Below are 24,390 nucleotides of genomic sequence, written 5' to 3'. Positions count from 1 at the left end.
CAGTCTCTTGGGATTATATGCATTTTTTTTTTTTTTTTTAGCTGATATTGTTTTTCAGTGATTCAGTCGCGTCCAACTCTGTGATCCCATGAAATACAGCATGCCTGGTGTCTGACAGATAGCTGATATGGACAGATTTATTTCTGTGGATTTTCTGTGGAACCTGGGGTTTTGGATTTTGCAAATGTTGTATTCTGGGAGTTTTGTTCTATTGGTGAACGGTTTGAGACTTTCCTTGCTATTCAGCCTATATATATTTTTTGATGGTACTTTTTCTCTATTTCCCCTTTCTGTGGATTGCATGCTTGCTGCACTAGATCTGGAACTTTGTTTTACTTTCTTATTGCACATTTGCTTTCCATCAGCATGCACATAATTTTTGTGTTTTAAAACTGTTTCTGTCTCTTTTGCTCTAGGAGCCAGATTGTACTGGGCAATCTGTGCTCTGGTCATTGGAATATTCATATATACCATTCAGGTATGGAAGGACTCCAGAGGCTAAATTAATAGACAGGTGGTTGCTCGATGAAAGAGTTGAGCAGAGAGAAGATGGGAAGTCTTATGTAGTAATGAGTCAAAATGTTTAGGGGTTGACCTCTAACTGCCCTTTCTCACATGCTTCTACAGTTCTGTCTTCTGAGCTCTGAGCTGTATCCTAAAGTTATATCCTGAATCTGCCTCAGTTTCCTCATCTGTGCCCTCAGCCCCTTTCCCGTCTTCCTCCTCTGCCTCCCTCAGGCTCAGCTGTCGTCTTACCTTGTTTAGACAGGGCTGTCTAAAAGAACTTTCTGGGATGATGGAATTTTTTCATGTCTGCACTGCCCAGTGTGGTAACCCCTAGCCCCATGTGACTACTGAGTACTTGAAATGTGGCCAGTGTGACCAAGAAACTGATTTATTTTTTTTTTGTCACCTACTTTAATTTAGATTGAAGTAGTCGCACGTGGCTAGTGGCCACTGAATTGGACAGCGGGAGTCTAGGCTTTATGGTAGCCTGGGAACCATGTATTCTCTGGGTCCTCTCTCCATAATTTTCTCTGTGGTAGCCAGAATGATCTTTAAAAAAGTAGATGAGATTATGGTGCTTCTCATCTGGGAACCCCCCAGTGCATCTACAGGCCTGTCTTCTCTCCCCCCCTCCTCCCTGAGTTTCTTTCTGTCCCTTTGACGACACAGCCAAGCTTTCCCTGGAGTTGTGGCCTATGCACACACTTTCTCATCTAGAGTGTGTGCTCTTTTTTCGTTTTGCTTGTCTGATCCCTCGTTCTGAGATCGTGCCCTTCCAGGAAACCCTCCCTCCCCGCCACCCCCAGCATGTTTCTGCCACCCCCACCACGCTGTATCAAGACCCCAAGTCTCTTGTTTCCAATCTCAGGCTCCTCTGTCACTTTTATCTCTGTCAGAAATTATCTTTTATGCCTCTTCGTTATTTTTTCTCTCCTTGCTAGGATGCAGATGTTATCAGGACTCCAAGCTTGCTTGTCTCTCTCTGCTGAATAAACTCTTCCTGTCCCACATCCTCCCACCTGCCCCTTCTCTTGCACCCCCGGAGAAGACATCACAACCACATGCTCTCTCACAGCTTCTTTTCCAGACTCTGCACAGACCATCCCCTTCTGTAAACTTGGATGCCATCCAACTGGGGTACAGTGTCCTTGATTAGTTTCATTTTTTCTCAGTTGTCATCACTTTCTTGTCTGCCTCCCTAATCACCTCTCTTACCTGTGGCATGTTCCCATATTTCCTTAGCTACTTGTTCCGAGATAATCTCCTAGTTATTTCGAACCATGCTTTTGCTTGGAGTAGCGAGAATAGCCAGCCCCTTAAAGGTGAAGTTGTGAAAGCCTAAGGAAAACTTGGTTTAAGAAAAGGAAACATTGGAATGACTGCCTGTTCTATTCTATTGTTTGATTCTAAATACATTCAGTTAAGAAAAATATTCCTGTTTTTATTATTAAAAAGTGAACCCATGTTCCTGAAGAAAAATTAGAAAATGCCAGAAGACTGTGAAGAAAAAAAAAAAATCCCATCTCATCTCCCAATGCTGATATGATATCCTGTGTCATGGAGTGTGAATGTGTTTGTATATTGCATAGCACATCATACACACTCTTTTGTTGTTTGCTTTCTTCACTCAAAAATACCATGTACAGCTTTTCCTATTAGTAAATACTCATCTCAAGTCAGTTTTATTTTTATTTCCTTTTTAAAACACATTTCTTTTATTTTTGGCCATGTCAGGGTCTTGTTGCGGCGCTTGGGCCCTCTAGTTGTGGCATGTGGGTTTAGTTCCCCTGCGGCATGTGGGCTTGAACCCACGTTCCCTTCATTGGAAGGTGTTTTCTCAACCACTGGACCACCAGGGAAGTCCCCCCAAGTCAATTTCAAATGGCTGAAGAGTGTTACACTTCATGGATACACCATAAATCACTAAGCAAATCTTCTCTTGAGCATGCGGGTTATTTCTTTTCTCTATTAATAGTTAATTTAGTTCATCTCTCTCTCTTTTTTTTAAAATAACATTCTAGAAAGTACCATGTTCTTGTTCTTTTTGTCTCCCTTGCACGTGAGTGTGAGTCACAGCCCTCCCCGGTGCTGGTACGTAATTTGTCCTGGACCTGGATTTGTGGTGACTCTGTCTACCTACATCATGTTTCTCTTTGGGGCAATGACCGCTTGTTTTCCACACTGTTCTGATGTTATACAAACAAGGGTTACGTGGGACTCTGTTTCCAGAGTATGTGGCCCACACAGGCTCCCTCTCCCTTCCTGACTCCCAGCAGAGGCTGGTCTCCAAGTACACACCATTGTAAACAAAGTTCTCCGAACACCTAGTGATTGACAATGTGGTGTATTTTTATTTAAAAGGATTGTTCACTTGCTCCTCTGAAACATCTTGTAACCTTGACCTTTATATTCCCCCAGTGTTTTAATATTCTTTTAAATGGCAGGCGGGGTAAAACAAGGTGACTTTGATGATACTTCTGAATAGTAGGCTGGGTCATCTAATGCAAAGTCATAAGTGAATGGCTCTGTATCTTTTGTATCTGTATTGAAATGTATTGAAGATGCGGCACAGACATCGCCTGGGTTTCTAACGTGGCTTCTCTCTCTTAGGGTTTGATCGTGGGGTGGGACAAGTTGTCAGAGGGAATTCTTAGGGAGCCTTGGAGAAGCCCTGAGTGAGATTTCTTGATTTCCCTGCAATTTCAGGTTTCTAAATCAAGTCTAGCCTCTTGGCCAAATTTCTGTTCAGTGTATGTAAATGGTAATTAGAATCTGCTTTAGCCAAGAAAATGCAGAGAAGCACACACTGGCCATTTTGGGCTGGCTGGCCTCTGGAAGGGATGGGGGTGTGCACTGCTTCCTTGAAGAACCCTGCGAGGCCAGCTTGGTTATGGAAGGCAGGGGAGCTGGGACACAGCAGGTCTGGTGTCCATGCTGCAAAGAGGGTGACTTTAGCCAAACAAACCTGAAAAGTGAGTATTCATGCTGGTGCCTCGGGCTGTTCTTCTGTGCTCAGCTATCGGTTTTCTTTTGATGATTCTCATTCTTAATGGACAAAGGAGCCTTGTGGGCTACAGTCCATAGGGTCGAAAGAATTAGACACTACTGAGCGAATGAGCATGCTCTCACATTATTTAGTTATGCTGAAAGACTTGAAGTGGAGCCTGAGCTGCAATGCATTTCAAATATAGGTCAGAAGGGCACCGAGGGCTGGTTTGAGAGAGAGAGACTAAGCTATGTAACTGAATGACAAATAACCACACAAAACTTCCCATTCCCTCCGGAAATGTTTGTTCAGTCCTGCTCTGTACTGCTCAGGTACTGTTTTGCAATTCAGTAATGAATGTCATACCATTTTCCTTCCCTCAAGGAGCAAATGCATGAGTGATTGAGCTTCTGAATGTGGTGGCCCCAAGTGAAGGAAGTGAGGGTTCTCCCTGCTACAGATTTCAGTGAAGAAGATGCTAACAATTGTGAAAAGAAAGTGGATTTGGAATTAAGGACCACTGGCATGGGGTCGAGCAGAGGAATGTGAGAATCGGTCATAGGCGGTGGCTGGCAGGGTGGACTGCTGGATGGGTGTGGGACTGTGACTTGTGGGATCTTAGTGTCCCAACCAGGGATTTTGAACCTGGGCCCTCGACAGTACAAGTGCGGAGGCCTAACCATTAGACTGCCAGGGAATTCCTGGTTTTGACGTGGGGTGCTCTGCAGGCTTGAGGCCTTGCCTGGTGTTCCTGGAGGTCCTTGAAGAGATGCTTTCCTGATAGTGAGACATTCAGCACAGGGCAGTTCACCTCACTCTAGACCAATGCTACTTGAAGTGTGGTCAGCTGACTGGTGCCATGAGATAAGCACGAACATTGAGAGTAAGCATTTGGAAATTTCTATAGCAGCTTGCCGTTGTGGCCACTTCCAAGTGCACCAGCAGTGGATTAGTTTGTCTGAACAGGATATAGACCCATTTGAGTTTTGTGGTGCTGAAACATTTCGGTTCACGCCTGGCCGAAGCTGAGAACTAGCCATGCGCAGTGCGACCACTGGAACCTCTTAACCTTTCCTCAATGAATAGAAGCGCAACAAAACAAAATAGCCTGGCCCTTCATGACAGTAGTATGAGAAACACCTCTCTACACCAAGCACAGAAGTAATGGGAGGTAAGGATGAGGACCCCCAAGTCAAGAACTTAAATACAAAACCTTTGATCTGTTCCGGTTTCATTTCAGGTTTTTGTCAGCCTACAACCTCCCTTCCCCTCTTCCTTTTCTTCCTTGTCATCAGCATGTGTTCCATGAATATTATTTTCCTATGTACATTACATGCAATTCTACACGTTTTCTGTACACATTACACACGATTCATATATTTGTCATTTTAAAAAATGTTATAGTATCTGTTGTGTTCATATGTCTCAGGTTCTTAATTCCTCTATTTGGGGGCCGTTTTCCGATCCTAAATAGTTCATCTGTGAATATTTTTGTACAAATTAGTTATTTTTCCTCTCGGGTTCCTAAAGTCACAGCAAAGGAGAGATACTATATCAAATCAGTTTATTGCTCCCTAGGAGGGTGGAACCGATTTATATTATGGGAGGAGATATACAGGTTTTCTTTGTGGCTTCAGGCTGTGGGATTTTAATACCATTTGTCAGTTTAGTAGGCATGTAATTGCCTTGGGATTGTTTTAACATACTTCCTTTAGGAGGTAGTGGAGGTATGATTTGAATTTAATATTTTCTTACAGTTAAAACTACATGACCTTAAACAAATGACAGCAAGTTCTTACCAAGCTAAACCTGAATGTTGACATCTTGTAATTTTATCACTTTTTACAGTTTGGCTATAAGCTTTTCTTCATTATACTTGACATCTTTCCCCATTCTGTTATCGTGGGTTTCCTGTTTCATTATATTTTGCAATGCACAACTTGTTCATTAGTGTTTACATTATTATACTCAACTATTTCTTCTCTTCTGATACTGTGTATTTTCTTGGCCAGAAATTATTTTCTTCTTCATAAGTAGGATGAATATACTAGTCTGCTCTTTTCTAGTTTTTTAGATGCTTATGTCTTGGATCTATCTGAACCTCATTGTAGTATTTGGTATAAGATGTGGATCTAAGCTAATTGACTAAGAGTGTTCAAACCCTCAGCCTCTTCCTCTCATTGACCATCCTCCCTGTCACTAAGATAACTGCCCCCCAAAGGACTATATAGCACTTGTCTTCATGTGGCCAGTAGTGCAGCCAAGAAATCATGCAGGACCTTCTTGTATAAACAGACAATAAGGAGACAAGAGATAAGAAAGTGTAGATCACTAGATGGGTTAAACTAAGGTGTTTGTTCTATATGAGTAGCTTTTAAAGTGTTTTCTGTTAGTGTGTCTTAACTTTTAGAACTACTGGCAGATTCCTGGGGCAGTGCTTCCAGCTCAGAGTCTCTAGTGAGGGCCATAGGCTGTTTCAGAGGCCAGCATATATGTGGGAGGGAAGATGTCTTTGGGTATTTAGAATAGAATCCTTCCCTACGTGGGGTTGTCTATGAGTGCCAAAGCATTTTTCTCTTTAATTATGGACTTCGTGACAGTATCAAGTGACTCCAGAGATTTAATATTGGATGTTTGGTATATTAAATTTTTATCAAATTCCTTAATAAGTAAAAAATTCTTGGCAATGAAGTTAGTAAAGGCTTTATGATTATATCAGAGGTTACATAATCTTGCATTATATAGCTATTCTATATTTTTCTTAAGAAAAATGCTGTACTTGAACATTTTTCTTCTCCTGCTTGCTAATTTCTTGGTTCTCCCACTAGCTGCCTAATACATTTTATGACAAATTAATATTTGTTATCCCCAGCCTGTGTGGCTGTTAGACTGACCTTTTTCTTCCTTCTGCTTTTTCCCCAAGTAGGAAATAATTGTGATAATAGGAGATACATGTAGCACATAGAACTTTTAACTCGTAATAAATAATTATCAATCTTTCATAATGACTTATAGCACAGTGGGTGTTTCTTCCCCTTTGAACTACACGAAGCCCTGAGAGGTGGGAATTATTGCTAGAGATATGTTTATTGAGGAAAATACTGACTCTCAGAGACTGTCTGACAAACTCTGTTGAGGTCATAGAGCTATTTAGTGGCAGTTCAGGACCTCTGGTTTCAAATCTAATATTTCCCCGATTATGTCTTCTGGTTTGAAAACTTTCTGATATCTTTGAAGCATCCTGTCCTGCTAAAAGGATATAAAACTTTATGTTCCTGGAGACTTGCACTGACCAGTGAGGGAGAACGATGATGAACTATTGAATTGATGGTCTTTGTAAAGAGAACAGACTTGTGGTTGCTAAGTGTGGGGGCTGGGGGAGGGAAGGATTGGGAGTTTGGGATTAGCAGATGCAAACTATTGTATATAGGATGAATAGACAATAGGTCCAGGGCTGGCACAGGGAACTATAATCAAGATTTTGTGATAAATTGTAATGGAAAAGAATAAGACAAAATATGTATAACTGAATCACTTTGCTGTACAGCAGAAATTAACTCAACATTACTTCAACAAAGGTGGCGCTAGTGGTAAAGAAGCTGACTGCCTGTGCAGGAGATAAAACAGACATGGGTTCGATCCCTGGGGTTGGGAAGATTGCCTGGAGGAGGAGACATGGCAACCCACTCTAATATTCTTGTCTGGAAAATCCCAGGGACAGAGGAGCCTGGCAGGCTACAGTCTATAGGATTGCAAAGAGTCGGACACGATTGAGTGACTAAGCACATACTTCAGTAAAATTTAAAAAAGCATTATTATATGGTATGATGGTCATGGGATCAGCTGCCAGCTTTCTTCTATTCCTGATCACCCCTTATCCCAGTTTGGAGAGTCAGGCAGGCATGTTTATTCCCCAGAGCCCCTGAGGTTCTACCTGACTGTGAGACTGCTCTGCTGTCAGAGAGCACCAGGGACCCAGGGTTGAGGCAGGAGCTGTGTAAGTGGCTGTGAGCCCTTGAGGTCGCTGCAGTGACCATGATGGCTGGGCGACCTTTTGCCAGACTGTGTCTTCATCGTTTGTCATTGTTTGCCATCCTTCCCCTTCTCTGTTTCTGTGTCTGGACTACTTGACTAACGTTGTAACCTGTCTCTTCTAGAATTCTGAAGGCGGACTCTATGTATGCATGAATACATTTTTGGCCTTTGGAAGGGAACACGTGGAAAGACACTTTCGAAAAACTGGACAGAGTGTCTACATGCACCTGAAGAGACACGTGCGCGAGGTGAGATACGCATTTTGGGAGAACTGGCCTTGTCACGTTGTCTTAGTGGCGTTCATCACAAGGAGGTTTTTCTGTGCCCATATATGACTCCTCCTCTTCTGGGAAGACGGGAAATAGAGGTAGCACTGTTAGCAGGCGTTCATAGACTTCCCAAACCTTAGCTTAACCAGTCTTATATTTTTCTTTTTGTAATGTTCTGTTCAAAGTTGTTAAAGACATGAGTTGGCTGATAGAAAAAAAAAGGCAAAAAGTACAGCAAAGTACAGAAAATAATTCCAGAAACACTCATGGATACAAAAATCAGAAATAAAAGAAATTTGGATATTTTTGTTTCAATTTTTTTTTTCTTAGGGAAAGAGCTTTTTTTCCCCCTACACGTGCAAGTCTCTTTCGGTTCCCTCCCTCCACAGAATAAACACGGTTGTGAACTTGCTGTTTCTCGTTCCCATGAATGTCATTGTATTTTATTTAAGTATAGGCATTCATGAACAATATGCAGTATAACTTTATATGTTTTAAAGATGTAGATAAATGGTATACTGTTACCTCTAATTCTACCTAGAGTTTTTCCCTTCAGTGAAATGTCATGCATCTGGGTATACTTCATTCATTTCAGTAGTTGTTTGGTGTTCCATTTTATGAGTACCTTCTCATTTACTCCTCTGTTCTCCCGTTTGAAGACATTTAGATTGCTTCCATTTTTTTTGTTTGTTTGTTTCTGCAGACATTGTACAAATGAGCATTTTTACACATTTCTCCTGGGGGAACATGTGCAAGATTCTTTCAGAAATAGATCTACACGTGGCAATGTTGGCTCATGCGTGTTCTTATCTTCATTTTTACTGGACATTGCTAAATCCATCCTTAGTGGTTGTACCACTGCACATTCCAGTTTGCTCTGATTATGCGTGTCTGTTTCCCCAAACCCTCACCAGTGCTTGGTCCGAATTTTGATGTTTGCTAATGGAATGGTTGTAAAGTGGCATTTAAATATTTAGCATTTTCTCTTGTGAGGGTAGAAATGTCTTTTCATTCCTTTTGTTGGCCATTCTCCTTTTCTTCTCCATGACTTGCCTATTTATATTTTCAACCTATTTCTCTATGGGTTTATCTTTTTCTTAAAAGTTTGATTAGTTCATTTTACTTCCTGGATACCAAAATTTTGTCTGTTATAGACACACTTTTCTTATGTTCTGTGGCGTATCTTTTTACTTTATTTATGAATTATTTTGTAGAACAGAAGGTTTTATTTTTTTAATTAGTTTTTTTTTTTTTGCTGCATAACTCAGCATGTGGGATCTTAGTTCCCTGACCAGAGATCAAACCCTTGCCCCCCTGCATTGGAAGCACAGAGTCTCCACTGGACAGCCAGGGAAGTCCTATAGAACTGGTTTTGAATTTTGATGTAGTTAGGTTTATTAAACTTTTCTCTTATGAGTTGTGCTTTTTCTGTCTTGCTTAAGAAATTGTTTCCCAAAAAAAAAAAAAGAAATTGTTTCCCAGCTCAAGGTCATAAAGATATTTCTTCTAATATTTTTAAAAAGAAGTGTGTGTGTGTGTGTGTGAGAGAGAGAGAGAGAGGGTGAAAGACACACAGAGAGATGGAGATTGTGAATGTTTTAATGTTCTAACATTTTAGATCTTTAAATCATCTATAATCTATTTTTATATTTGTGTCAAGTGTGGGAATCTGCTTTTTTCCTTATATTGATGACCAATTGTCCCACTATTACTGGAGAAGTACAGCCTTTTTCAATGACTTATAGTGCCATTTAAAAAAATATTTAAACTTGCTACTCACACTTGTGTCAGCTTGGAGATGCTCAGTTCTGTATGTTGCTCTTATTTGTGTCCCTGTGTTGATGCCTCAAGTCTTGATATCCAGGAGTATGAGCACTTTTTCCATGTTCATTTTTTTCCCAGAAATTTCCTGGATTTGAATGTTTATTTTTCCATATGGATTTTGGAATCAGTTAAAAAATACTGTTGAGATTTTGATCATGGCCACATTGAATTTATAGATTGATCTAGTATATATCATTGTCTAAGGGATTTGGTGATGGACAGGGAGGCCTGGCGTGGTGCAAATCACGGGGTCGCAAAGAGTCGGACACGACTGAGCGACTGAACTGAACTGAAGCTCCATGAGGGCAGGGAGTCTGGTCTGTTTTGTTCACCTCTGGGTCCTCAGCATGTAACAGTACCCAGCACATAGTAGGTACTTCATAAATACTGACCGAATGACTATTCAACATGGCATACCTCTCTATTGATTCAGGTCTCTTATATGTCCTTCAGTAATGTTTTATAATTTTCAATAAAGAAACTTTTATTTTATTAGACTGTTTAAAAAAAACATTTGTTTATTTTTGGCTCTACTGGGTCTTCATCGTTGAGAGGGCTTTTCTCTAGTTTCAGAGTGGGGGCTACTCTCTAGTTTCAGAGTGGGGGCTGCTCTCTAGTTTCTGTGTGTGTGCTTCAGCAGTTGCTGCATGTGGGCTCAGTAGTTGTAGCTCCCGTGTTCTAGAGTACCCGGCCTAGTAGTTATGGCTTTTAATTGCCACCTGCCACGGACTTAATTGCCCTGAGGCCTGTGGGATTTTCCCAGATCAAGGGTCTAACTGGTGTCCCCTGCATTGCAAGGTGGATTCTTTAACCATTGGACCACCAGGGAAGCTCTTCTTAGATTTTTTTTTCAAGGTATCTATCCTATAATTTCTATGGTCTTGCCTGGTGCCTCATTGGTAAAGAATCTGCCTGCCAATGCAGTAGATGTGGATTTGATCCCTGGGTCAGAAAGATCCCCTGGAGAAGGAAATGGCAACCCACTCTAGTATTCTTGCCTGGGAAATCCCATGAACAGAGGAGCCTCATGGGCTATAGTCCATGAGGTTGCAAAGAGTCAGACATGGCCTAGTGACTAAACAACAACAACATAATTTTTGTAACTGTTATTACTGTTGTCTTTTACCTTTTAATGTATTTAAATTGGTTATCCATGTTGTTTGGAGATGTTATTAATTTTCAAATATTAATTTTATGTTTGGCAATACTGTTCAATCTTCACCTTAGTCCTAATGGTTTATAAATTATCTTTGATCTCCCATAATCAATGCTGATTTGAAGTTCATTTCATCTCTCACCCTAGCCTACCTATATGTTCTCTGTTTAAGTTTTGGACAAAGGAGAGATCCCCCAGTTGGACAGTGGGGAGAAGAGGAAGAAAAAAGACCAGGAGGTCAGACAGATCGTAAACTAAATGGTTAGCTTTAAAGTATTCTAACACTGGCCTGATACTATATGACTTCCATTCACTACTGTTAGGCGGGGCATAGCAATTCTGATGAAGTTTGTGTTGTATCATCTGTCTTAACATAAAGTAATGAAGTTTTAGGAGACTGAAAAAAAAAAAAAAAGGAAGAAGCTGAGGCCCAGAGACTTGAAATAACTTGCTCCAGGTCACAAAGCTAGTGGCAGAATTATAGAATGCTATTACTTCTGTTTCTGAAATTTTAAGTTTAATGTTTCACTCTCTGACCACAGTTCTCTCTCATTTTAGCTCTTTCACTCATTTATTCCTGTTTTAATCTGTTTAGCTTGCTTCTCAGCATCTGTGACTTTAAACATTCTCTTATCACCACTACCCTCAACTGACCCTCATCCTGGTGTCTTGCCTCCTTACGGTCCTCCAGAACCCCACGGCACCCCCGGTCTGTCCATCGGTGTCATCCTCTGCTTCCGTGGATGTACTGCCCACGTGCACTGCCTTGCGGTTGGGGACCGTGTCAGATTCCTGGCCTTTCCCCTTCTGCTGGGCCCTCTCATTGCCCAGAATATCTAGCCTGTTCCTCCTTCTGTGCCAGTGGATGCTTCCTGCAAGACTTTACCTGTGCCTCCCTCTTCATTCTCCAAAAATGATCAGACCTGCGCTTTCCAGAGGAAACAGGGACCCTGGACAGAAACCTTGAGCTCCTGCCTCACCTCCTGGGAGCTCATTTGCAGTGGTTCTCCTTTTGTTTCCTCCCATCTCAGCAGAAAGCTGTGCCCTCTCAGTCCTCGTGGTCCCGTTTCCTCTTACTTCAGTACCTCCATTCACTCCACTCCCTCTTACATTTCCAGCATCTCCCTCTTCTGTCTTTTTTCTCACACCTTAAAAAGGAGCACGCCTCAGAACTCTAAGTTGAGTCCTGCTTCAGTCATCCCGTCCTTCAATTGAAGCTTTAAAACTTCTACGCTCACCGTCTCGATACAGCCCACTTTAAGTTCAACACTGCTGTTCAGTTAACCTTCCTGTGAAGCAGCTAAAACTGCTGAGGTTGTCAGTGACCTCTTAGTTGCCAGAGCTGGTAGATATGTTTTAGCCTTGAGTTTTTCAGTCTTTAAACTTGTTTTTCTTTTGGAACTTCTCCTCCTCTGCTTTCTTTGGCACCATTCTCTGCTGGGTTTTCTCCCCTGTCAGACTGCCCTTTCTCACTTTGACTAGCATCGTTTCGTTTCTTTGTTCCTACATCCTGGGAAATACTGGCACTTCTCATCCTCATCAGGGCCATCCACAGCCTTGTTTGGCCACTATGTCTGAGCTGATGACTTCTCAATCAGTGTCCCTCCAGAGCTGAAGGTCTGACTATCTGACTTTGACCTGGCCTCCTCTACTCAAATGCCTCATAGGTACTTCAAGCTTGTTGCACTCAGACTGAATGAATTATCTGCCTTCTCACCGTGTTCTTTGTCTTGAATTCTAGAGGCTTAGACATCCTTTGATTCTGCTCTCATTCCATGGCAGGCTGGTTATCAAGTCCAGTTATTCGGGCATTCCAAACAGCCCCAAATTCCTTCCTGTCCTCTTCATCCCTGCTGTTCTTGTCTGAGTACTTGTTATGCCTTAAAAGGGCTAATGCTGTAGCTTCCTGACTTGCCTTCTTCCTTCCAGTGTGCTGTCTTCAGTGCCCTGCCCACCCCCGCCCCGCCCCCCCGAGTCTGCATGCTGCAGAGTGATCTTTTCACCCAGTGTGCATCTGTGGCACACTGAAGCTTAAATCTTGACTGTCTTTCTCTTTGTTGTAGGATGAAGTCCAAACTCTTATGTATATGATTATAAGGCATTCCATGATCTGACCCCTGTGACCTTTCCAACCTTCCCTTTTACTGCATCAGCTCCATTGCCCTAGATATAGCAAACCCCTTCTCTTTCCTGGAACACACCATGATTTCAGGCCTTGTGCATGCTGTTTTCTGTTTTGGGGGATGCCCTCCTTTCATCCCTATTCCTTTTATATCTGTTGTACTCCCTGTGGTCAGCATATCCATATATCTATCCATCATCCCCCCACTCATCCATGTTTCATCCATCCATCCAACCAACCAGTCAACTAGCATAATTGCTCTATAGCTGCTATCCACCAGGCCCACTGCTCTTCTTAACTCACCAGCCCTGCCCACCCCTTCCATCCCCAGATGAACCATCATTTCTTCCTTATGATGTCATCCTTACTTATCTTAACACTGGAATCTGTTGTGCTGTTTGTTTGCATTCGTGCTCCCCTCTGTTGCTGGTGAGCTCCTCAAGGGATGGACCGTGTCTTCACTCACTTTGCAGCCTGAACGCCAACACAGAGCCTGACAGTCACGTCTGTGGCTGAGGAATTCCAGTTTCTCAAGCCAAGTCACCTAGTGGTGACTGATGCAGGCACAGAGGTGATGGTCTTTGGAAGGAAGGTCTTTTTTTTTTTTTTTTCTGAATGGAATCAGACCTAATCTGAGTCTGAGGTGTGACTCCCACATTCGGGGAAAGCCTCACAGTCCAGGAGGTCTCCCTGAAACTCCTCCTTTCTCCCCACACTTTCGTGCAGGAGTGGAGGGGACAGTGAGATTGGAACAAGCAAAAGGATGCTGTAAACGTCTGTAGAGAGATTACAAGTGACCTCCAGGACTGTTCAGTGTGGATGGTTAAATATACCTTTGGTGAAGGTTTTATCTCATCCTTTTTTGAGGCAGGTTGGTGGAGGGAAGGGGAGCAGAGACTCTGAGACCTTGGAGGAGATAGATTCTAAGAGCCATAACATGAATGTAGCATTAGTATTTGGACAGACAAGTTTTTGAGCTAAAGTGAAGTGAAAAAGTCGTTCAGTCGTGTCCAACTCTTTTCGACCCCATACACTATATAGTCCATGGAATTCTCCAGGCCAGAATACTGGAGTGGGTAGCCTTTCACTTCTCCGGGGGATCTTCCCAATCCAGGGATCGAACCCAGCTCTCCCACATTGCAGGTGGATTCTTTACCAGCTAAGCCACCAGGAAAGCCTGAGAATACTGGAATGGGTAGCCTATCCCTTCTCCAGTGGATCTTCCCGACCCAGGAATTGAACCTGGGTCTCCTGCATTGCAGGCGGATTTTTACCAGTTGAGCTATGGGAAGCCTTGTAGTTCTTCTTTTTTTTTTTTTTTCTGAATGGAATCAGACCTAATCTGAGTCTGAGGTGTGACTCTCACATTTGGGGAGAGCCTCACAGTCCAGCAGGTCTCCCTGCAGCTCCTCTCCTCCTTTCTCCCCACTCTCTTTGGAGCTAAACAGTTCAATAATTTTACTTCCTGTGGGAACTATAAACTTATAGTAGAAGCTATAAAAATTTATTGGGAGAATCACAAAGATGAGTCCACTTTCAATGCCAAATAATGAAATGTGGGAAAGAAGAGTTAAGACTGATAGGCTGCTGCTGCCGCTCAGTCGCATCCAACTCTGTGAGACCCTAGGGACTGTGGCCTGCCAGGCTCCTCTGTCTGTGGAATTCTCCAGGCAAGAATACTGGAGTGGGTTGCCATTTCCTTCTCCAGGAGATCTTCCAACCCACAGATTGAACTCGCGTCTCCTGCATTGGCAGATGGATTCTTTACCACTGAGCCACCTAGGAAGCCTCTAATAGTGATAAGAGGGTGAACTAAAGAAGCAGCAGGGCCTTGGTGCTGCCTTAACGGGTGGCTGCTTGAAAGGATGCTGGGGTTTAACCCACACAACTGCTAAGTGTTTGAAATGTGCTCTTTTCTAGTAAGGAGAAGAACATGCATGTGGAAATATAGTTTTGGTCATTTGAGGCAAACATTTTAATAGCCTCTTTGAGAGTAGAACATTTTGTGCGAGTATCAAAAGGGTAATGAATGACTTCTTTTGCAAAACCACTTGAGAGCAGTTTCACCGCTGCAGGGGACTTCTACCAGAGGTAGAAAATACACGGAGCTTAGGGGTAAACAGTCGCCAGTGGGAGCTCCAAAAGTGTTTCGGGAGGTTAAACTGGGGCTTCTTATGACCAGAATATCAGCAGCTCTTTATTGATATTTATGAACTCTTTCCAACAGCAGTTGTTGTGCGCACTGAGGACCAAGCACAGGGCTTAGTGAATAGCAGGGGAACAATAGCCTCCCTCCTGGAGCCGCCGTCCCCCCAGGGCTCCTCTGGCCTCGGGCATGGACTCCAGCCTTTTGGAAACACTTGCCCACTTGAAGTGTCCACTTCACCCTGACCCCTGGCTTCACTTCCCTTCCCAGAGGTACTTTCTTGATAATTTGGTGGAAGCATAATCAGGTGGACCATTACCTTTGCCTTCCCCCTCCCTTCATGGGCATGGGTCAAGTTCTTGTTTATCCTGGGATCTTTAGTCCAGATTGAATATTTCCTCTTGGCCTTTTTATGAAAACTAAGAACCTCTGAGGTGCTACCCCCACTCCCAATCATCTGTCCCAGAGGCTGAATTTTAACAATCTCTCGTTTTCTTTTCAGAAGGTAAGAGGCGCATCTGGTGGCGCTTTACCCAAAAGAAGGAATTCCAAGATGTTTTTAGGTAATGTAAATAGTTGTTAACAGTTTTCTGTGTGTGGGTGTGGGGGTGGGTAGGTGGGTGACTGCACATGTTTGGTTTGGAGGAACTGGCTGTTTACGCTCTACAGTTTAAAGATGAGAGCAGCCAATTTCACTCGAGATGGTGTGTCTCCACTTTGTGTTTACCTGTGGTGAAGGGTGCTTCCAACGTACTTGCAGGGTTAGTGTTTTGAAGCAATTAGGCTGATAGTGCCTGGAGAGAAATTGTGCTTCTGCTTCTGGTCTCCTTTTTCACTGCCTTTAAAGAAGAGACAGGTTTTTTTTTTTTCTTTTCTTTTTTTTTTTTTTAATATTAGCCAAACTACAGACTTTATTTGTATTTCACTATTTTTTTCTACTAATATTGTTTTTGTTGTTGTTGCTCTAGTATCCCACATTGCATTTGGTTGTCATGTTTCCTTAATCCTGTCTAATCTGTGATAGTTCTGTAGACTGTTAAAATCTTTTAATAATTGTGACACTTTTGAAGAGTACTGGCCAGTTATTTTGTGGACTGTACCTCAATTTGGATTTATCATGTGACTTCATGGTAAGCCTGAGGTCATGCATTTTTGGCCAGAATTCCTCAGAAGTGATGGGGCCCTCTTCAGGGCCTGCCATCAGGGAGCACATGAAGCTGAACTGGTGATGTTTAACCTTGCTCACTTGTTAAGGTGGTGTCTGCTGGGTTTTTCCACTGTGAGGTTAAGGTATAGTTAATAAATATTTTGAAAGTGATACTTGGAGATGATACTAATACGTTTCTCCTCAAGTTTTTGTTCACTAATTTTATCATCCATTAGTGGATCTTGCCTGCAACAATGTGGTGTTTATCTAATAGTGATTTTCTGTCTCCCTCCTTCAGAAGAGCCAGTTTTGCTAATACAAGTGAGGACTGGCTTCTATCTCATGTAATCATGATCATATTTCATATTAAACTTCCTGTATGGTTTTCCCAGAAAAAAAATGGTTTGATAATTTTTGACCAGGCAAGTTTGTATCTGGAAATGCCTAGGATTATTGTTTGGAAGGAATTTCAAAATTGTTTGCATGTTGTAATTTTATTTTGGTTAAAAAATTATATATGCATACATGTGTATGTGTATCTCTATGTGTATACATAATGCATGTATATATGTATATACTTACATATATGTGTGTATATGTATGTATGTATATATATGTGTGTACATACATACTCATATACATATATAACTGAGAGTCTAGTACTGTCTGGCAAAATGTGCTCCAAATTGTTAATAGTAACTCCTTCCTGAGGGTGAAATTGAGGTGACATTAGTTTTCATCTTTTTGCTTATTTGTGTTTAAATTCTTTTTCTATAACAAAAAGACATATTGATTATTTGAATAGTAAAGCCATTGGATGTCTTGGAGCTGAGTTTCCTTCATGGTTGGCTTCTCTGTTACTCTGCACTGGGTCCACTCTTGCTGTCTTCTCTCCATATTTTCAGCCCATGGTTTTCTTTACGAGGCTTATCTGCAGTTGGTCTTTCCACACTGGCCAATCTTTCCCACTGCTCGGCATGGCTTTGGACCACAACCCAGGTTAACCAACTAGGCTCGGAGAAGCTTAGAATAAGTCTGAAAGCTGAAATGATTGAATGCATTTTGACGTTTTGGTTATAAGCCTTCGGCTCCCTTGCACCACTGGTGATAATGAACTTCTTCTGAATGAAATGACATCAGCATGGCATTCTTAAACATCCTGATCTGCTGTTGTTTTTCATTATTTTCTTTGGTTGAGTAAAGGAGTTAGCTGACCTCTTGTCCTTTAACCTTTGTGTTTTTTTACTCAAAAGACCTTGCAGTTTGATTTTTCTAATTATCATATTGGTGGTAGAGGATATTGTCAAGTAACTTTTAACAAAAGAATCCAAAGGTAAGCATTGAGGTTTTGTGCTTCATACTATGTGAACCCCTCCATTGCTTCCTGGGAGCACTAGCCCACCCTTTCATTTCAGTGGGACTTTTTCTATGGGCTGCTCTCTGTGTTCTCTCAACATTTCATGTCTTAGAAAGCCAGAAACTCACAGTCCAGCAAAAATGTTCTATTTGGATTGTACCAGTTTTTTATAACTTAAATTTGAATGTCATTGGCATGCTGGGACTTGCCCTAGGCCCCCGTTCTTTCTATGATTTTATACTCAGATGCTTCACTAACTTATATTAGTAAGAATTATGTTTCACAAACCCTGATTTAAAGCCTCAACTGGTGCTTCATAGCTCCCAGTAGCAACCACTATACTCTTGCCACACTGATCATAGCTCTGTTTTAAAGGTGGTGTGGCCGGTAAATTAATTTCAGTGAAGGACTGTATTAGACTTGTGCTGTGCTGTGTTCCCATCATGTCTGACTCTTTGCAACCCCATGGACTGTAGTCCTCCAAGCTCCTCCGTTCATAAATTTCCCAGGAAAGAATACTGGAGTGGGTTACCACTTCTTCCTCCAAGGGATCTTCCTGACTCAGGGGTCAAACCCATGTCTCCTGTGTCTCCTGCATTGACAGGTGGACTCTTTACCACTGAGCCACCTGGGTAGCCCTGTATTAGGCTTACCTCTGGTTTATTTAACAGGAATTATAAAATATTGGTGAATTTAAATGAGGTAGATGTTAATTTCTTTTATTTCATGTAGAAGATGTTGGGAAACAGCAAATCCAGGCTGATGTGATGCCCTCATATTCATCAGATTCTAGGTTCTTCCCATATTTCTGTTTCACCCTCCATCCTGGTCTGTGATTTCTAACCTCATGGTCACTTCATGGTCCAAAATAGCTGCTAGAATTCCAGCCATCACATCCCCATTCTGGAAAGCAGGGAAGAAAAAGGGGAAGGGACAAAAGAATCTAATCTCCCAGTTTATTCATTTTCCTTTTGTCAGTGTTCTCACAGATCCCCTTGCCACACTATACTTCTCTGGTCAGAAATTGATCACATGCCTATGCTGTGTGCTGCATAGGAGGCTGGAAAGCAAAGTCTATTTACTGGCTTCACTGAGTAAAGTCTGTTACTAAGGAAGAAGGGGAGAGTAAGGACTTCCCTGGTGGTTCAGTGGCTAAGACTCCATGGTTCCTATGCAGGGGGCTGGGATTTGATACCTGGTTAGGGAACTAGAGCTTACAACCCACACCTGAGAGTTCGCATGCTGCAGCTAAAGATCCTGCATGCCACAACTAAGACCTGGCATAGCCAAATAAATAAATAAAGATTAAACAAAGGAGGAGGAGAGAATGAATACTGGGAGGCAGCATGTAGCCCCTGCCACAATTTCCTTCCCTAAAAAGGGACATTGGGTATTTCTTCAAGAAAAGGAAATGAGCTCAGAACTCTCTTGCAGCCTCTTTGTTTCTTTGACTAGAAAGTACCTTTTCACTGCTATTGAAATGTAGTTATGATGACCCATCATGAAACACAGGCAGATGACTAATGCTTTCTCCTGGATAGAGGCTTTTTATCCTGTTTCACTTAATGACTTTATGACTAATTCCTTTCCAGTTGGCTCAATACTAACATTGAAACCACTGAATCATTCAGTTGTGACCTTCATATTGATTTTAAAAGGGAAACTGAGGCCATTAGCTAGTGCTGTATGCTTACCCAAGTCTCCTGAGCCCCATTCTGCCCCTACATTCAAGTTAACTCTTTCTCCTGATTACCTCGATAGTCATCTAAATGAAATCCTAGTTAAGGATCCATCCCTCAGTTCTCACTTTTACGGGTAACTCTTTTTAGAATCAACAGTGACAATTATTGGGGATTTTTGAATCAGAGAAATTTTGTGCTTCTCTTAGGAGAGAAACTTAAAATTAGAATTTTAAAAATATCCTTTGAAATATGTAGCACATGGACAAAGCTTAAAATTGAAAAGTTTTAAGAGCCTCTGTAACAAAAAGTAAGTTTTTCTCCCTTCCCTATGTTCCAGCCACTTAGTTACCCTGAGACAAATAGTAGTTTCTGTTTGTACATCCTTATGTATGTTGATTATTCCTCCAGTAATAGTTTAGACCTATGCCATGCTTTTAGATTTTATTTGTGTAGGTGGTGGGGAGCCATTAATACTTTGGTTCCCAAACTGTGTCCTGAGGCACTCCAGGTTGCCACAACAAACTCACAGGTAAATCACAGGATATTTTAACTCTTTAAGGGAACACAATGATGCTTGAACATTGCATGAATAAGTAGCTTGGTGCAGTCTCACTATTAGAGTATCGCAAAGAAAGGCAAGGCCAAAGAATGCTCAAACTACCGCACAATTGCACTCATCTCACATGCTAGTAAAGTAATGCTCAAAATTCTTCAAGCCAGGCTTCAGCAATATGTGAACCGTGAACTTCCAGATGTTCAAGCTGATTTTAGAAAAGGCAGAGGAACCAGAGATTAAATTGCCAACATCCACTGGATCATCGAAAAAGCAAGAGAGTTCCAGAAAAACATCTATTTCTGCTTTATTGACTATGCCAAAGCCTTTGACTGTGTGGATCACAATAAACTGTGGACAATTCTGAAGGAGATGGGAGTAGCAGACCACCTGACCTGCCTCTTGAGAAACCTGTATGCAGGTCAGGAAGCAACAGTTAGAACTGGACATGGAACAACAGACTGGTTCCAAATAGGAAAAGGAGTACATCAAGGCTGTATATTGTCACCCTGCTTATTTAACTTGATGCAGAGTACATCATGAGAAACGCTGGGCTGGAAGCACAAACTGGAATCAAGATTGCTGGGAGAAACATCAATAACCTCAGATATGCAGAGGCCATCACCCTTATGGCAGAAAGTGAGGAAGAATTAAAGAGCCTCTTGATGAAAGTGAAAGAGGAGAGTGAAAAAGTTGGCTTAAAGCTCAACATTCAGAAAACGAAGATCATGGCATCCGGTCCCACCACTTCATGGGAAATAGATGGGGAAACAGTGGAAACAGTGTCAGACTTTATTTTTCTGGGCTCCAAAATCACTACAGATGGTGACTGCAGCCATGAAATTAAAAGACGCTTACTCCTTGTAAGGAAAGTTACGACCAACCTAGACGGCATATTAAAAATCAAAGACATTACTTTGCCAACAAAGGTCCAGCTAATCAAGGCTATGGTTTTTCCAGTGGTCATGTATGGATGTGAGAGTTGGACTGTGAAGAAAGCTGAGCGCCGAAGAATTGATGCTTTTGAACTGTGGTGTTGGAGAAGACTCTTGAGAGTCCCTTGGACTGCAAGAAGATCCAACCAGTCCATCCTAAAGGAGATCAGTCCTGGGTGTTCATTGGAAGGACTGATGTTGAAGCTGAAACTCCAGTACTTTGGCCACCTCATGCGAAGAGTTGACTCATTGGAAAAGACCCTGATGCTGGGAGAGATTGGGGGCAGGAGGAGAAGGGGACGACAGAGAATGAGATGGCTGGATGGCATCACGGACTCGATGGACATGAGTTTGAGTGAACTCTGGGAGTTGGTGATGGACAGGGAGGCCTGGCGTACTGCGATTCATGGGGTAGCAAGGAGTCGGACACGACTGAGCGACTGAACTGAGCTGACTGAAACCTCGGGGGATCTTACATTCCACCCTTTTTGCCTTTAACCTTGACATTCATACTTGATGAGGAATAGGAATGGCACCCCACTCCAGTACTCTTGCCTGGAAAATCCCATGGACAGAGGAGCCTGGGGTCGCTAAGAGTCGGACACGACTGAGCGACTTCACTTTGACTTTTCACTTTCATGCATTGGAGAAGGAAATGGCAACCCACTCCAGTGTTCTTGCCTGGAGAATCCCAGGGATGGGGGAGCCTCGTGGGCTGCCGTCTATGGGGTGCACAGAGTCAGACATGACTGAAGCAACTTAGTAGCAGGTGGAAAACAGAGCAGCTGTGGAAAGTTCCTGGAACAGACCTGCTCAGGAAACTTATCTGCGCACATAATGACCAGAAGTTTCAAGGAAACTCCATTTTGTCCTTTCTTTCTGAGTAGGTCATAGAGCAGGGTCTGGGCTCAAGGAGCTGCCCCCATACCATCATGGGAGGGTTCGCAAGTTGGTCAGATTTCCCAGCACTGATGCAGAAGGCTGCTCATTTCTAGCACACAGATTAACAAATTAATGTTAGTTAATTTGTTACAGTCTGGCTGAGAGAACCCTGAGCCTGGCTTCAGAGCCCTGGCTTGATTTAGAGATCCTTTCCTCTGCTGTGCCGCTTCGTAGTGACTTCTTGGAATGGCTGTGGTCCCAGCTACTTCTCAGGGATCTGAGCAGATCACTGAGGTAGAGTTCAAGAAGGGATATTATAAAATAAAATTTGTTTTTTAACTTAGAGAAGGAGCCCATCCAGGAATTACCAGTTCATTGTCCCAGTAACTGTTTGGAAGAGGTTGGGGGTCCTTTTTCTGCTGTTTCCTAGCCCTTAGTTACCCTGTAGGTTCCTTAACTAGATATTTTAGGCTGGTGACACTCTAATTAGAAAAATTTAGAAATTGTAGACATATTTAGAATCAAAGGGTCATGTATATTCAGAGGAAACTTTAACTTTGCCAGTTAGATTCAGAGTGTAGGTTACCTCCGCTGAATGTGGGCTTCCCTTGGTGGCTCAGATGGTAAAGAATCCGCCTGCAATGCAGGAGACCAGAGTTTGATCACTGGGTCAGGAAGATCCCCTGGAGAAGGGACTGGCAAGCCACTCCAGTACAAAGATCTGCTTTTTTTGCATGACAGTAGTCTTGCTTTTTTAACAGACATCAGTTACCAATGTAAAAAAGCCCCAAACTGAAACAGCACTTTGGATGCGCTAGCTTTGCTTTTGTCTTTAATATGCTGGTGCTGTTAACTTCCTAAAGTCTCCTTTCCAGACGTTTGTGGAGTGTGTGGTGTGTGCTGGGCATTGTGCCGGGACTAGGGATTTGAAGGTGAATAAGACTCACTTCCTGCGCTTAGAGCTTACTGTCTAGAATAATCTGAAGTTTATATCTTTTCCACCTTTGGATCACGTAGAAGATCCCCCATGATATCCTGGTCCTCCTGAAACGGACCGCAGCATTGCTTTGGAGCTGTCAGCCAAAGGGAAGGGAGGGCGCTTGTGCGTATGTTAGCTGTCAATAGTGTGGAGAAGAGAGGACAGTGCTGGTGAAGGTGATGGCGGGAGTGGCGGCAGCTATTCTGTGGAGCCTCTTGCCCCTACCAGATCCCAGCCAGGTCCTTAAACCTGATCTTCTTTGATTCTCTCAACAGTCGTACTGGGTAGCTAATATTGTCTATCGTCTCCTTGTGAGGAAGATGAACTTGGAAAGAACTTTCCCAGGCTGATGTAGCTAGTCAACATCAGGGTGGGATTTTTTTTTTTTTTTGGACTTAGTTTATCATTGTTTTTGGCCAGGTAAGATTTAAATTAGCATTATAAATGGTGTATGTTTTCTCTGGAAAAAAAAATTTAGATTATGTGTTATATGAACTGAATCTATACACAAAACCAAAAGATTTATATTTGGTTATTCAAAATTATTATGCGCAATATAATAAAGAAGAATTTAAGAATAAAGTTCGTCCCCTTGTTCTTTTCTTTTTTTTGGCCTCGTTGGCCAGGGATCGAACCTGTGCCCTCAGTAGTCAAAGTGTGGAGTCCTAACTCACTGAACTGCCATAGAATTCCCCATATTCATTGTTTTCATTTGTTCAGATTTCCTTCCAATTTTTGTCTATGAATATAACTAGTATAACGTTGTCTTTTCAGTGAAGATGAACTTTATAATTTTAGCATTAACATGGCATAAAAATTTCCATGTTTCTACACAGTCTAAAAAATATCATTTAAGTAATATTCTAGTGGGTTAAACACCATTCTCATTGAACATTTAGGTTCTAATTTTTAAAAATTAGATACTGGGACATTCTTATTTTTATAACATAGGATGTCTATTTTTGTTTGAATATTTTCTTTAAATAAAAGCCTCTAGTTACTTCTTAAACTCTCAGACTCTTCTTTGACATTGTTTTTTGTGAAAACCACCTCTTATGGCTACCTAACAATGTTATTTGTTTATTTTGGCATTTCCGATCCTTATTATTCAGAACTTTTTATTAAAATGTGTATACTGTGTTCCAGCTGTTTCTCACTTTCCACTTAAAACTGCTCTCCCTTTGAAAATTTAAGAGCAGATCTGTACATAAAAAGGTTCCAGGTTGAGGCTTTTGAGGCATACAACAAGGTAGTAACAGAATCTAGATCCCTTGGTTCCCACCTGGCTGCTTCGTCTAGTAAAATAACTTTCTCCTGTTTACAGAGCCCGTATTTGTGTACCTGTTTGTGTGTGTATGAGTGGAAGATGGCTTGAGAGCTCTTAGTCACCATAGTTCCAAATGTCTAAATATCCAAACACGATCTGGGTTTCTGCCATCCATGTGAATGCAAGGCTGAAATGTCCATGTAAATATTGTGACAGGACATTTCCTTGAGCGTTTGCCTAACCTTTCCCAGAGACTAGCCAAGCAAAGAGGTGATGACTTGATAGATACCAGGCCAGACTTCCTTACTGAAAATCCGCCATGACCTGAGGGCAACAGGACTGCTTAGATTATAGGGTCCCCCCTCTGGCTCAGTATCTCAATAACTCTTAGTGGGGAGGGAGAGGGTAGGAAAGAGGGACAGAGGGAGGGAAATTGAGATTTTATTTTAAAATAGGTCACCAGTAAATGGAAAGAATTATTATGTGCCAGGTCTCTTGTTTATAATTTATTTATTCTCCATATAAACTGTGTGAGATAAGTTT

General features: G+C 42.0%; 1 protein-coding gene across 3 annotated transcripts in view; it reads left to right on the top strand.

Annotated features, from left to right (window-relative positions):
• USP13 (ubiquitin specific peptidase 13) overlaps positions 1-24,390 on the top strand; it is a 133,801-nt gene that overhangs the window by 18,353 nt on the left and 91,058 nt on the right. For all 3 annotated transcript variants that reach the window (XM_055568972.1, XM_055568974.1, XM_055568973.1), the window contains exons 2-3: positions 7,651-7,776; positions 15,548-15,608. In XM_055568972.1, the coding sequence (XP_055424947.1) occupies positions 7,651-7,776; positions 15,548-15,608 (187 nt within the window). The remainder of the gene's footprint in view (positions 1-7,650; positions 7,777-15,547; positions 15,609-24,390) is intronic.

Source organism: Bubalus kerabau, chromosome 2 (assembly GCF_029407905.1).
Source record: "Bubalus kerabau isolate K-KA32 ecotype Philippines breed swamp buffalo chromosome 2, PCC_UOA_SB_1v2, whole genome shotgun sequence".
NCBI lineage: Eukaryota > Metazoa > Chordata > Mammalia > Artiodactyla > Bovidae > Bubalus > Bubalus kerabau.
This window is presented reverse-complemented; position numbering and strand designations above follow the sequence as displayed.